Source organism: Athene noctua, chromosome 4 (assembly GCF_965140245.1).
Source record: "Athene noctua chromosome 4, bAthNoc1.hap1.1, whole genome shotgun sequence".
Taxonomy (NCBI): domain Eukaryota; kingdom Metazoa; phylum Chordata; class Aves; order Strigiformes; family Strigidae; genus Athene; species Athene noctua.
The window spans coordinates 483,738-496,646 of record NC_134040.1 but is presented as its reverse complement, the minus strand read 5'-3'; the positions used below and the strand labels follow the sequence as shown (position 1 = coordinate 496,646).

Here is a 12,909-nt window from a genome sequence, read left to right as displayed (position 1 = left end):
GGAGCAGGAGCCTCCTGCGACGCGACGCTGCCGCCATCCGCTCCGGCTCATTTCCACGGTCCCACCAGCTTGTGGCGCCAGATGCTGCTCAGCTCCCGGCTCCGAGCTCTGCCGGCCCTCCCCTCGGTCAACAACGACAAAACCATCATTGCCCAGCGCCGAGCTGGCCGCGAGCTCCCGCCAAGGTCCCGCGGAGGCCCGAAGAGCTGCCAGGGCAGTTTGTCAGCCGGCCGAGAGCAATGCGGGCCCACAAAAACGGGTGCCCAGGCCCCCCGGGAGCCCCTCGCGGGACGCGCTTTTGGCCCGTTTTATGAGGTAATGGGATTACTCTTTCCTTTAAAGGATTAACAGGGCTCAGGTTGGCCCCTCTTCTTTAAAAAGAAACCATCTGGACCCCGAGCGCTCCGTGCCCTCCCCGGGCCATCTGCTCCCCGCGCAGCCGGTGCTGCCGAGGCCGCTAACGGCGGGGCACAACGACAAACGGAGGACGAGAGGATCGGAGCGAGGTCAAGGGCACAGCAGAGAGGGCGACGGAGCCACGCTGGTGATGGGGCTCAGAACAAAACACCCGAGACCCGGCTCCAGCACACGAATGCCAGCTGGGGTGATGGAATGGGAACGTTACTGGAGCTGGGACAAAGCTGATCTGTTAGATGGGAAAAAAAAAAGCCACGAAACAGGCGTCAAAGGGGCTGAGGGCCCTGCTGTCGCAGGACAGGTGACCTGTGGTGGGAGACACCCTGGAACAGAGGCACTGGGCACCAGGCACAGGGCTCAGCGCCCAGGATGGTGCCGGCTGCGTGTCCCTGCTCCGGCTGAGCCGGGATCCTCCATGCCCAAGGCCTTGAGGGTCTCCAGACACAATGGGGCACCGGGGATGAGCCCGTTCCACTGCTGCAGACATGCCTGTGGGGTCTGTCCCCTTCCAGCCGCACAACCCGGCCGTCACAGCACGATCAGGGCAGGATGACACTGCCCGGGCATGGGGCGGTGGAGGCCGAGCTGGGCCGCTGCCACGGCAACATCAGACCTGTCGAGACCAGATTAGGTCAAGCAGATGAGACATGACCCACCGGTGAGGCAGAGTGTGTCCTGCCGCTGGCGTCCTACCCCCGACATCCCCAGCAGGCAGGCCGAGCTCGCGGGGAGCCCAGCGGTGTCCTCGGGGAGAAGGAAGCCGGATCTCCACCCCCAGCCCACCGGCCACGGCGTTACAGCGACCCTGCTCCCCCCCCAGCCGCAGGAGCCCGGGGCTGAGCTGGAAGTCCTGGCACAATCAACCCGCCGCCCCGGTGCCAGCGGCCGTGGCCCGTCTGACCGCGGGGCAGAGCACCCCGGGAACGCTCCGCTGCGGCTGCTCTCGCAGGCTCCAACCACCCGCAGCTCAAGGACTCCCCGAGCCAAACAGAACCGACATGCACGTTGTATTCTTTCAGATTGCACGTCAGAGAACCCGTCCGGCCTTTCTCTGCCTCCCCGAAGGCCGCATCCCCCCCAGCACTGCAGTGCAAGGCTGTCACGGCTCCATCACACGCGGGACAAGGAGGTCCCTGCTCTCAGGGGTCTGCAGCGGAGCCGGCCCCTCCTTCTCACTGGAGGAGTTGTTTGTGGCCCGGTGTAACACTGGCCTTCCTGGCCACACGCTCAGCTACACATTGACCCGGGCACTGCAGAGATAAAGGGGCACACAACCCGTTTCGCTCAGAAAATGAGTAGAGAAACACCCTCTTGCTGCTCCTTAAGCAGCCACTTGGTGTTCTTGCCACCCCAGCCTCGGGGCTGGCAAACTCTGCCCAGATGGGCCACCACGTGCCGGGGCCAGCCTAGATCACCGGCCCCGAGCAGCTACAGGCTCCATGCAAGGAAGGAGGAGACTCCCCGACACCCTGCACCCCTCGTGTCCCCCAGGAGAGACTGCTGGCTCCGTGCAGCCCCGGAGGTGAGGCAGCTGCTGCCCACCAGGCTCGGGGCCCAGGGGGCTGCTGGCCCCAGCACTAGCCCGGCCCGTGCCCCACCGCTCCTGGCCAGCGCAGAGGCAGCAGCAAACCCAAGGCAAAGAGCACAGAGAGAAGGAGAAGAGCTGGGAGGGTAAGGGCCATCTGGCACAAAAAAGCAGCAAGCAGCAGCTTTTAATATGATTAAAGTCTATATTTAACATGCAAAGAGCCACCTTAATCTCATGAATAAGCACTGATCTGCTAATCACATTGGTTATTTTGTGGTCGCACCAACCAGGCTGCGACTTCCACATGCTTGAGCGAGGTCAAGCGCTGCGACAGGAGGGGGGCAGAGAGCTAACGAGGTTATTAGAGGCTGGAAAAGTTAAATTTGGAGGCGCCATCAGCAAACACGTGGCGCTGAGAAGGGCTGTGATGAGCCCCCTCCACACACAGCGAGTCAGGACGGCCTCTCTGCACTGCTGCATCTGCATGGCCACCTGCGAGCGAGCTCCCCGCCCCGACACCCCAGGCGACAAGGGGAGGCACGGGAACACGCCCTGGGAACGAGCAGCTCTTCCCATCAGCGGAACAACCAGCGGGACCAGGCTGCGGGGAACGGCGAGAGCTCGCAGGGAGGCGCGGGGCAGCCGCCTGCCCGTGAAGCCTTGGGGGCACTCAGAGACCTCGGCCAGGGGGGGCCTGGCGGGGTGAGGACAGGGGGAGCACCCGCTAACAGCGGCTCCCGGCCACCCCTCGGCAGCTTCTCCTTCCATTTCTGCATCGCTCCTCGCCTGCAGACTCACCATGGACAAACGCTGCCCTCTGGACCATCTCTGCACCCACAACCCAAAGGGAAAGCGATCGGACAGAAGAGCCCAGCTGCAGGTACTGCGGACAGGCAGCGCCTGCGCCGGGGACCCAGCAGGTACCGTGTCCCCTCCTCGTGCTGTACTGCCCCCAGAGCCGCTTTTCTCTCGCGCTGTGGCCATGGCAGGGAAACATCCCCCAGGCAGCCTACGGGAAACAATCCCGAGAGCTTTGTAGTTTTAGTTCCCTTTGGTAGGAAGCAATACAAAAAGGGTTTGGCTTTGCCAAGTATTAGGAACAAGCTGGCTGCGGGGTGCTCTTACCTTGGGAGAACCCGCAGCCCAAGGAGAGGGCCAGGGCCACGCACAAGCAGAGCAGCCCCTGGCTTCAGGTCACCAAAGCCTGTTTCTCAGCAGCACGGCATCTTTTTCCCCGATTTTACAGATTAAAGCTGCTCATTATGTAGCGTTACCTTGTACTGTTTAGAAAGCTCCTCTATATTGGTCAGTAACGGGCTGCATAAGGGCCCTGAAACAGATTTAGAGTTTGAAACACGTTTCCACGCAGAGAGCGCTGCTGACGCTTCCCCCGGTGGCGTGGAGCCGGTGCTGCCCACACCCGCAGCCCGGAGAACACCCGCTGGACTGAACCGGGCACAGTTTAGCTGCTCGGGGCAAGGCGGCAGCGAAGGCCGGGCTGAGGCACACCGCAAGCCCCGGGCAGGCTCGCTGGCCTCTGAAGCTCAGAGCTCACTGAGGGAAAAACCGTGCGGGCGCGCGCGTGGGGAGCGACGCCAGGCACAGCCCGCGGGTACGGTGGCACCCAGCGCGGGCTGGAAACCCGACTGCGGCTCCCTGGAACGGCAGAAATCCTCCCAGCTGAGCGTAAGGTGCAAAGCCGGGCTGCCAGGCTCGGCCTTCCCTCGCGCAGCGGCCGGGCAGCGCCGCGGTGCCAACGCGGGAGCCGGGGCGGCGGCTGCGCCTCCTCCCGAGCACGCGGGGGGCGGCGGGGGGAGCGCATGCAATGAGCAAACATGCGATGGAGCACAGTGGCAATGGGTGACGATGGGCTGGGATGCACCGGGGTGGCCTTTCATGCGGCCAGGAGACTCGGCAACACACAGAGTAATTGTCAAAAAAAGCAGCACCTTTTTAGGTTTCACTCCACGCTGCATGAAGAGGGAACAAAAGGGCACAAGGTTAGAGATCACATCGTATCGACAGCGGTGACGAGAAGAGAGATCTGCTTTCTGTTCAAACTGGGGCAGTTTCCGAGCCAGCGAGGCACGGAAGAGAGAATTCCTCAGAGGAGTCACTGGGCTGCGAAAACACGTACAATCAGCAAGGAAAATACATTCAGGTTGATTGAAACAAACCCAAGATGGCTTAAGGGAGGGAAGCGGGCAACAGGGCTCATCTGCAACCCTCTGACTGAGGAACTTTACTCCAGCGTCACTGATCCACCTCCCACTGCTCCGGCTCAGGATCCTTTGAGGTGCCAGGACACATTCAAGGGAAAATAAATTCACCCAGGGCAGCCATCAGCAAAGAAGAGGCAACCACCGCGCCTCGCTGACTGAGACACAGAACCTCTGGGGAGGAGGGATCCCCCCAGCCCAGCTCTCACAAACACACTCACCCCCCCCCCCACCCCTCCAGATCAGACACTGCAGAGGGAAGCAGATGCTGTATCCAATTTCACACACACACACACACATTTTTTCCACCACACCTCAGGTCACAAAGTCTGCTCACAACTTAATGTGACGTTCAGCTTTTAAAATCAATTCTCGATCACACCAAGGCAAAGCCCTGCGCCAGCTGCTGCCCTAGGGATCATTTTTCGTGGTGGCAGGGAGTTCCTACACCGGTGCTGGGAAGAAAAGCGTGCTGGAAATCTCCCGTTTCTTGCCCCTCAGGGCCCCTCTACCCACGGAATGAAGCTCTTGTCCTCGTTTTCAGACATCCCGATGCTGCAGCCTGGTGGAGCGGAGAGAACAGCTTCTCCAGCCCAGCCACGGATTCGGGGTTTGGATGCCAGGATTTGGAGGCCAGGATGTCCCCGGAGGAAGGGGGATGCCCGGGGTGACGCTCGGGAAGTGGCCGCGGGGAGCGTGGCCCTGCCTCGAGCGCAGCACTACAGAGCCCCCAGACCTGCCGGGAGCGGCCGGGCAGGGCCAGGCTCGCCGGGGCTTCGGGCAGCACTTTGCCCTGGTGGAGGGGGGTTGTGGGGTGACGCTGGGAAGCAGGAGAGCCCACGCCAGACCCAGGGGCACCTCTGCACCTTCTTCTTGCAGAACCTTTATCGTTGTCACATCCGTGGGGCTCCCCGGGCACGTGGACCAGCCTCGTGTCCTGAACACCCCCTCCAGCCAGCCCACCTCAGAATCAGAACCCCAGAACCATTCGGGTTGGAAAAGCCCCTCGGGATCAGCGAGTCCAACCCTCAGCCCGACTCCACAAAGTTCTCCCCTACCCCACATCCCCCACAGCTCATCCCAACGGCCCTGAAACCCCCCCAGGGATGGGGACTCCCCCCTCCCTGGGCAGCCTGTTCCACTCTCGGACCACTCTTGCTGGGAAACATTTTCTCCTCCTGCCCAGCCTGAGCCTCCCCTGGGGCAGTTTCCAGCCGTTCCCTCTTGTCCTGTCCCTGATCCCCTGGGAGCAGAGCCCAGCCCCAGCCTCTCTGCAACGTCCTGGCAGGAGCTGCAGAGAGGGATGAGGGCTCCCCTCAGCCTCCTCCTCCTCACACTGAACACTCCCAGCTCCTGCCCTGCCTCCTCACAGACCCACTCGGACTTCCCTCATTTTTCCCAGACACCTTTCCCAGAAGATGCAAACACAGAGCTGACCCGTCCTGCCACGAAGGGCCCCGGCTCCATTCCCCGCCCTCGTGAGGAGCCGTGGGAACAGGAGCGAGTGACACGTCAGCCAGCAGCAGCCACGGAAGGGCCAGCGGGATGAGAAGGGCCCCCGTTTCTGTGGGATTTGGACCCAGAAAACGGCAGCCTGCCTGTGAGCCGCAGCAGCCTCCGGAAAGCCACGCTCCCACGCTGCCCACAGCTGTGCCCTCGGGCGGCTGCTGCCCAGCCAGCCCGCAGGAGGGTCTACAGACACCCAGAGGTCCTGGCTGATTTTCTGGTTTCAGACACCAAGATGCAGTACCGCAGAAAACGCACCTCTTGTGGCAGCGTTAAGTACGTGTTCAAGGTGGAAAACACCCAAACTACTGCCCGGCAGAGGTTCTGCTCTTGGGAAACAGCAGCTCTTCCTTAGACAAACGTGACAACGTGGGGATGAGGCAAAAAAGGGCCAAGAGGGCCACAGGCACTCGCCACCGCGGGGTGTGCGGGGCTGGGCTGGATCTCCAGGGGCAGGAGACAGCCCCTGGGGGGGGCCAGGCTGCCCCCGATGGCTCCTCAGGGTTCACCCACCACAATCCAGGAGTAACTCCCGATGACCGCGCTGGGCTCTCGCTGCTGGGACTGCAAACCCTTGTGCAAACCCTTCCAGCCCCACCTGCAGCCAACAAGCCCGGTGGCTGGATCAGGACGAGCAGTGACGCTGCTGAACGCTGGCGAGCAGGTGCCCTGGAGCTCAGGCCCTGGAGCTCGGGCTCTGCGCGGGGTCAAACCGTCCCTCGGGTCATTCTCCTCCATCCTGCAGCCTCTCTGAAGGAGCAGGCCCTCGGCTCCCCGGAGGCAGCACTTGGGTTCGTCCCGCCCGCAGGAGCGGTTACGCTGCCCCGCAGCCAGACTCCAGCTCCCTCAGAAGCCCGGGGCCGCCGTGGAGGACGGGAGCCCTGCAGGACTAACCCCGCTCCAGCCTGCGAGCTGCATGTTCCACACGGCCTAGACACCGATTCGGGCTGAAATACCGGGCAGGTGGCTCAAAGCGCTTTTCCACGTTTCTGTGCGGCCACTGCGGCAGCTGCGGGGGGAGCAGTGGAATCCCGGCAGGGAACCCGCAACACCCAGACCTGCCCGTTCCGAAGGCACACGGCAGGAGCGAGCGCCCGTCACGGGCCTCACACGGCTCCTCGGGGAGCCGGGGACGGCACCGGCGGGGTGGGGGGGGCGGCGGGATGTTCACTTTGAACTCCAGCGTGACCCCAGTGACCAACCAGACCCAAGGCCCAGAGCAGCACAGAGCAACAGCTCCCAAAATGTTCTGCTTCCAGCAGTGGCCAACACCAAATCCTCGACCTCTCACGCAAAAATAAAAGCGATGTGCGATGCTTATGGACAGAAGGTGCAGTCAATATTTAATCTGGGGTTTCCTAAACTTTCTGGGTACAAACCGTTTTGATTCATGTCCTTTCCTGTCACCTTCCCAGAATGTCAGCAGCGTAAGGAATTTCAAGAACAACTACTCTTTCAGCATCCTCATCTCACAAACACTGAGATTTTTTTTCCACTTCATAAACATTATATTTCTCTTTCAATACAAAATGCGCTGAAACAATTTAAAAATTTTTCTTCCAACGCTTCACGAGTGCCTTTTGCAGCCTCTGTTCTGAGGAGGGGTGGTCTGGGCTGGCCTGCACAAGGTTCAGTCTCACCTAGCAACTCGGATATTAATTACAGCAGGTAATTAAAGCAGGAGGCTGAACGATACGTGCCACGAGCAGAGGACACGAGGGGCAGAGACGCTGCCAGCACCCGAGGCCCCACGACGGACGCAGCCCATCGGACCAGCCCGGCCCTGCTCAGCAGAAAAAGGCAAAACCCTCCAAATCCTGCTCACAGGAGGGGGGTGTCTTCTCCACCCTCTGCTCTGGCAGCCAGCTGGACTCGGGGGCAGGCAGGGCACAAAGGAAAAGCATTCCCGCTGCGGGAATTACCTGAACCTTCCAAACGTCCCAAAGCACACACAAGGCAAACTCACCGCGTCACCCCACACCACCATGGAGCCCTCGGCATCCCTGCACCTGCAAGGCCATATTCCTGTTTTTAATCTTAAGTACCGACTTAATTGCGCTCGTCTGGGGGTCAAAAGTATTTGAAGGTGGGTACCTGCTCCAAGTTTCTGTCCCTTAGGGAATGCCCATCACATCTGGATACACCACATAACCATTTAAGCCTTAAGAGCCACTGAGATTCCAGGATAAGGACATGCAGAAGCAGACACCAACAGCATTTCTGTCTAAGCCAGGGAAAGGGAATTTCAAACATCCCGAGGGAGAGGCTCTTCCTGCAGGATGTGAGGGTCATTATCTGAAGGAAGCCAGCCAAGAGGCACTGGGGCCTGAAGGCCGCAACACTGACTGAATCTAGATAAAAACCTGTAATACAGGAAACGCTGCTGGGGTTTTACTCCTCAGCAATGTACTGATTTCTGGTCATTAGCTGAAAATGACTTTTTATACAGCCCCCTTCCCAAGGGTTTCAGAAGGAATGTGCTCTACCACAGGCATTTTTATTACAGAGCACTGAAGTGAAAGGGGCTAAGGGACAGGCTGGCAAACCCCGTCCTTTCTGCGTGTTTTGTGCATGTGTGTGTGTCTCCAGGCACTCGGCTGGAAAATGGAGCTTTCAGAGAGGCGACAGAAGTTAATGAAGAAAAGCCAACGGCGTGGCATGTGCGAGTCGGCCTCTCCCACTAACCCCGGGCTGCAGAGGGGATTGGTTTCAGCAGCCCGCAGCATCGCGGGCTCAGCACTCACCAGTTTGCTGCCTTTGGCGGCGTCCAGGGAATCTGCAAAGAAAAGCAGAAACAGAACGGTCAGCCCCGGCCCGAAGGACGCCCTTGGCCTGAGCCACGAGCCTCGAGGAGCAGCAAAGGGACCGTTTACATGTGTCTGCAGGGAAGCGGCGGTACGGTGGGGTGGGAGCTGGGGGAACAGGGGCTCCTTTATCAGACCCGCTGGCACAGCCCGAGAAAGCCAAAAATGCAGGCACAGGCTGCTTCTCCTGAGTTAAATTACTGCGATTCAGAGACCCCGAGGCCCCTTCGCACTCCCCCTCAGCAAACCAGCTGGATTCCGACGGAAAATCACAGAACCCCAGAATCCTCTCGGCTGGAAAAGCCCTTGCAGCTCCTCCAGCCCAACCGTGACCCTCCCCCTGACCGTTCCCAACTCCCCCAGATCCCTCAGCGCTGGCTCAGCCCGACTCTTCAACCCCTCCAGGGATCCCGGGGACTCCCCCCTGCCCTGGGCAGCCCATTCCAACGCCCAACAGCCCCTTCTGCACAGAAATCCTTCCTCAGAGCCAGCCTGACCCTGCCCTGGGCAGCTTGAGGCCATTCCCTCGGGGCCTGGCGCTGGGGCCTTGGCTCCAGAGACTCATCCCCCCTCTCTGCCCCCTCCTGGCAGGGCGTTATAAAATCTAACATGAGTACCAGGGGCAATACAGGCCCAGAGGCCGCTCACCTCGCACAGCAGAGGTAAAGGTTTCCATCGTGGGGTGTGTGCGGTTGGGACCCTGAGCAGGCACAAGCAGAGGCACCAGCAAACACTCAGAAACTCTCCCAAGCCGGCTGGCGGCAGCTCTGCGCTCCCTGCTCTCCACCTCTGCCCAGGGAACATGTTGTCCCCCCCCACCCCGAGCACCCACAGCCCTGAGGGGGCCCTGCTGGCCTCCCACAGCTGGCAGACCTCACGGGGTGCCAGTAATTTGGCTAAATTACACTCTTTATTTCTGGATGTCTGGGTCACAGCCACGGGGTGCTGCCTGCCCCCCTCCTCCCAGCTGCAATTCCACCAGGGTTTAATATTTGCAATGGTGGCACCGATCACCCCAACAGCAAGCGCTGCAGAAGTGACTCATAAATCAGGAGCTGCCTCCGCTGCGCACCCCACACCTCTCCAGTCTGGGAGAGGAGGAAGGTGCTGGATCTGTGGGCAGAGCCATCGCTGCATCGCCCACCGCAGTCAGACTGCAGCAGCCGGCACTGCCGTTTCCATGGAAACTCCTGGCAAGCAGCCGCAGCATCCCAGCACCCGCATCCCTACCGAGAGCATCCCAGCCACCCGCTGCCCCCCTGGGCGCCCCCTCTTCCTGACCCCGAGGGGGTCAGTGTCCCTGGGGCCAGCACCGCCCCAGCACTGCTCTGGCTCAGACCCTTCACTCCCCAGTTCAACCCTGGAGGAGTGACTGGAGCACCCCCACAGGCAACGCCCCCCCACCGTACAAGTGTCACCTCGTGGTGCTCAAGGCCACTCGCTGCTGCCTGGGGACAGCAGAGGGACACGCTGGTCACACCCATCCTGCCAGCCCCAAACCTGAGCTGAACGCACCCGCCTCCCCTCCCGCGGGGCAGCCGCAGGCTCTGGGCAGGCGGCCGAGGAAGCGACGCCGATGCTCAGCGACCTGAACGTTCCACTCCTCTGCGGGCACGGAGGAGCCACCAGCCAGCAAAAGGGGCCAGAGCACCCCCATGGAAGTTCAATGAGCGCTGCGGGGTGGCGGTGACAAACCTCGGGGTACTGAGAGAGGAGAGACAGCACCAGAAACATGACAGCCGGGCACCTCCGGGGCCGCAGCCACTGCTGGGCACCCGACAGAGCCTGTGGAAGAGGCAGAGACGACTCCGCGGCAGACGGCGGGACCGGAGGCTTGGAAAGACGCCCCGGTAACGAGAGGGGGGGCGACACGGGGCTTAAAGATTCATCGCACGGACACACACAGATGTAGCGAAGGCCGCCCTGGCTCCGTGCGTTCTGCCGGCACAGGGAAGCAGCAGCTGCTGCTGAATCCTCAGCCTTAGTTAAGCGAGAGTCTAAGGAGCACTTGTCTCTTCTCCCGGGCTCCGAATAACTGAGGGATGAGAAGATGACAGCAGAGTCCTGGCACTGGAAGGCCTGTGGCGTTTGCACAGCTTCAGCGCTTGTCGGAGGCCAGAGGAGGCCACGGAGATGCTGGGGGGGCTGGAGCCCCCCTGTGAGGACAGGCTGGGAGAGTTGGGGGGTTCAGCTGGAGAAGAGAAGGCTCCGGGGAGACCTTAGAGCGGCCCCCCAGGGCTGAAAGGGGCTGCGGGAACGGGGGGAGGGACTCGTCATCAGGGGGAGGGATAGGACGAGGGGGAACGGGGTTAAACTGACAGAGGGGAGATTTAGATCACATCTGAGGCAGAAATTGTTCCCTGTGAGGGGGGTGAGGCCCTGGCACAGGCTGCCCAGAGAAGCTGTGGCTGCCCCCTCCCTGGAAGGGCTCAAGGCCAGGTTGGACGGGGCTTTGGGCAACCTGGGCTGGTGGAAGGTGCCCCCGTGGCAGGGGGGTGGGACTGGATGGGCTTTAAAGGTCCCCTCCAGCCCAAACCATCGTGTGATGCCATGAAAGGGGCGATGTCCACCAACAACACGTTCAGAAAGCTCGGGGCTGCAGGAGCAGCTGGCACGGCTCCACGGGCACTGAACGAGTGCGGAATTGTAATAGGGAAAACGGAATTTTCAGCTGGAAAGTCTGAATTGAGAAAGAGTGAAAAGATCAAGCAAACATTAAGGAATATTTTCACTATCAGTATCACATACATACAAAGAACAGGGTGAAGCTGCCCACGAAAGGCTGGGCTTTCTTGTGCTGTGGAAAAACAAACCCACTTAAACCCATTCAGACTCTATACTAAGCAGAAAAGTTCCTCTTTTTTTTTTTTTCTTCTTCATTAAACCCCCACCAAAGCCACATCTCAGGGGAACACCCCCCTTGTGATGCTTCCGGGCGCCTTCCCTGCAGCTGAAGGGCAGATTTCATGTTGCCAAGAGGGATTTTAGTTTGTACTGGCTGCGAGAGGGGAAAAACCAACAACAACGGCCCCAGCCCCATTCTGACCAGTCCAGCAAACGCTCCGCACGCAGCAGGCCCCAGGGAGCTACCGGAGCTTCTCTCACCAGCTCCTCGGATCCCCAAACGTACCACTGAGTAATTACTCAACAAAAGCAGAGCCCAAAAGGAGGAAAAGCCTGTCCCAGCACCAGAGCCAGCGCTTAGGGCCACCTCTGGTGGAAAAGCAGAAGGAGCTCTCGATCCCCAGTGGGAAGCGGGAAGCGTTGGCTGCCAGAGGCGGGGACATGGCATGGCCTCGAGGGCTGGGGACCTGCAGCTTCACAGAATCACAGCGGCTCCGGTCGTCCTTCCATGTGCCCACCCCCCCAGGAGGGACTGGGCACCCCCGGGAAGGACTGAGCCCCGCTGCCCACCAGCCAGACGTGTCATAGGAAGGACAGAACTGCCTGGAGCGACTTTTGCCCATGGTGCTTCTTCCTTCCGTGACCCCCAGATCACGTTGTCACGCAGAGGGGCTGAGGGGGGGGCAGAGCCCCGCTGCACGTGCTGTCCCCCCTCAGCAGCTATCACCCCCCCAGCACGGGGCACCCCCACAGCCCCGGAACCGTGTCTGGTGTGGGCCGAGGGAGAGACAAGGTTTGGGGCAAAACGGGGCAGCCGTACCTCTCTTGGGGACTTTCAAGGCAGCAGATTCTGGTGTTTCTGGGGATGTTGTATCAGCTCCATCTTCAAAGACCTGGATCTGGAAAAAGTATAACAACTGCTATTACACAAAGAAAAAAACCAACAAACCGGTGTGATCAGAAACCAGACCCATTTGGGTGGCAGATTTAAACAGAGCAGAACAGATTTTTTTGGCACGGATTTGTAATCACGCAGGCAATAAAGAATATCAAAACTGAGGATTCAACAGCCCAGAACAGCTTTAACAGTCCCAGGACCACCCTACGCAGCCGCCAGCTCCTGAGCCCTGCACTGACATTTTAATTTACTGACACTTGACAGAAAGTTCATCTTTTGTTGTTTTTTGCGTTGTCTTAGCGAAAGCTGATCAAAAACTCTACTTTCCTTTCATAAGAAAAACTGCTTTTCAATGGGGGTGGTTTGGGTTCCTGATGTGCCAACAGCCCTGCAGCCTGGGGAAGCCTGGAGGCACCCACAGGAGCACTCCCAGGTTTGAGCTCTCCAAGGCTGAGGGTTTAGGGTTTTCTCTTTGATAACTATTTTTGGACACATTTTTGCTTGATAAATACAGAAAACAAGGCTAGAAAGGATTAGATCACTTCTTGAGAACCATCCCTTCACCTTAGATCAGCATGACCCAGACTGGTCCTGGCAGGTCTTTGCCCCATCCGCTCGGTGACTCCAAAGCCTGGGAGTTCAGTTTAAAACCAACAATAATCTGTAAAGCTGTCAGTCACAGCCTCTGCTTTG

At 59.9% G+C, this 12,909-nt stretch overlaps 1 protein-coding gene across 8 annotated transcripts in view; it reads right to left on the bottom strand.

The window, feature by feature from the left end:
* The window catches only part of DCTN1 (dynactin subunit 1), a 70,435-nt gene that overhangs the window by 33,274 nt on the left and 24,252 nt on the right, over nucleotides 1-12,909 (bottom strand). For 5 of the 8 annotated variants that reach the window (XM_074904188.1, XM_074904183.1, XM_074904184.1 and 2 more), the window contains exons 3-5: nucleotides 12,139-12,217; nucleotides 8,415-8,446; nucleotides 3,895-3,915 (exon numbers count right to left, since the gene is read on the bottom strand). In XM_074904188.1, the coding sequence (XP_074760289.1) occupies nucleotides 3,895-3,915; nucleotides 8,415-8,446; nucleotides 12,139-12,217 (132 nt within the window). The remainder of the gene's footprint in view (nucleotides 1-3,894; nucleotides 3,916-8,414; nucleotides 8,447-12,138; nucleotides 12,218-12,909) is intronic. The other 3 variants (XM_074904186.1, XM_074904189.1, XM_074904190.1) reach the window with 1 other exon arrangement.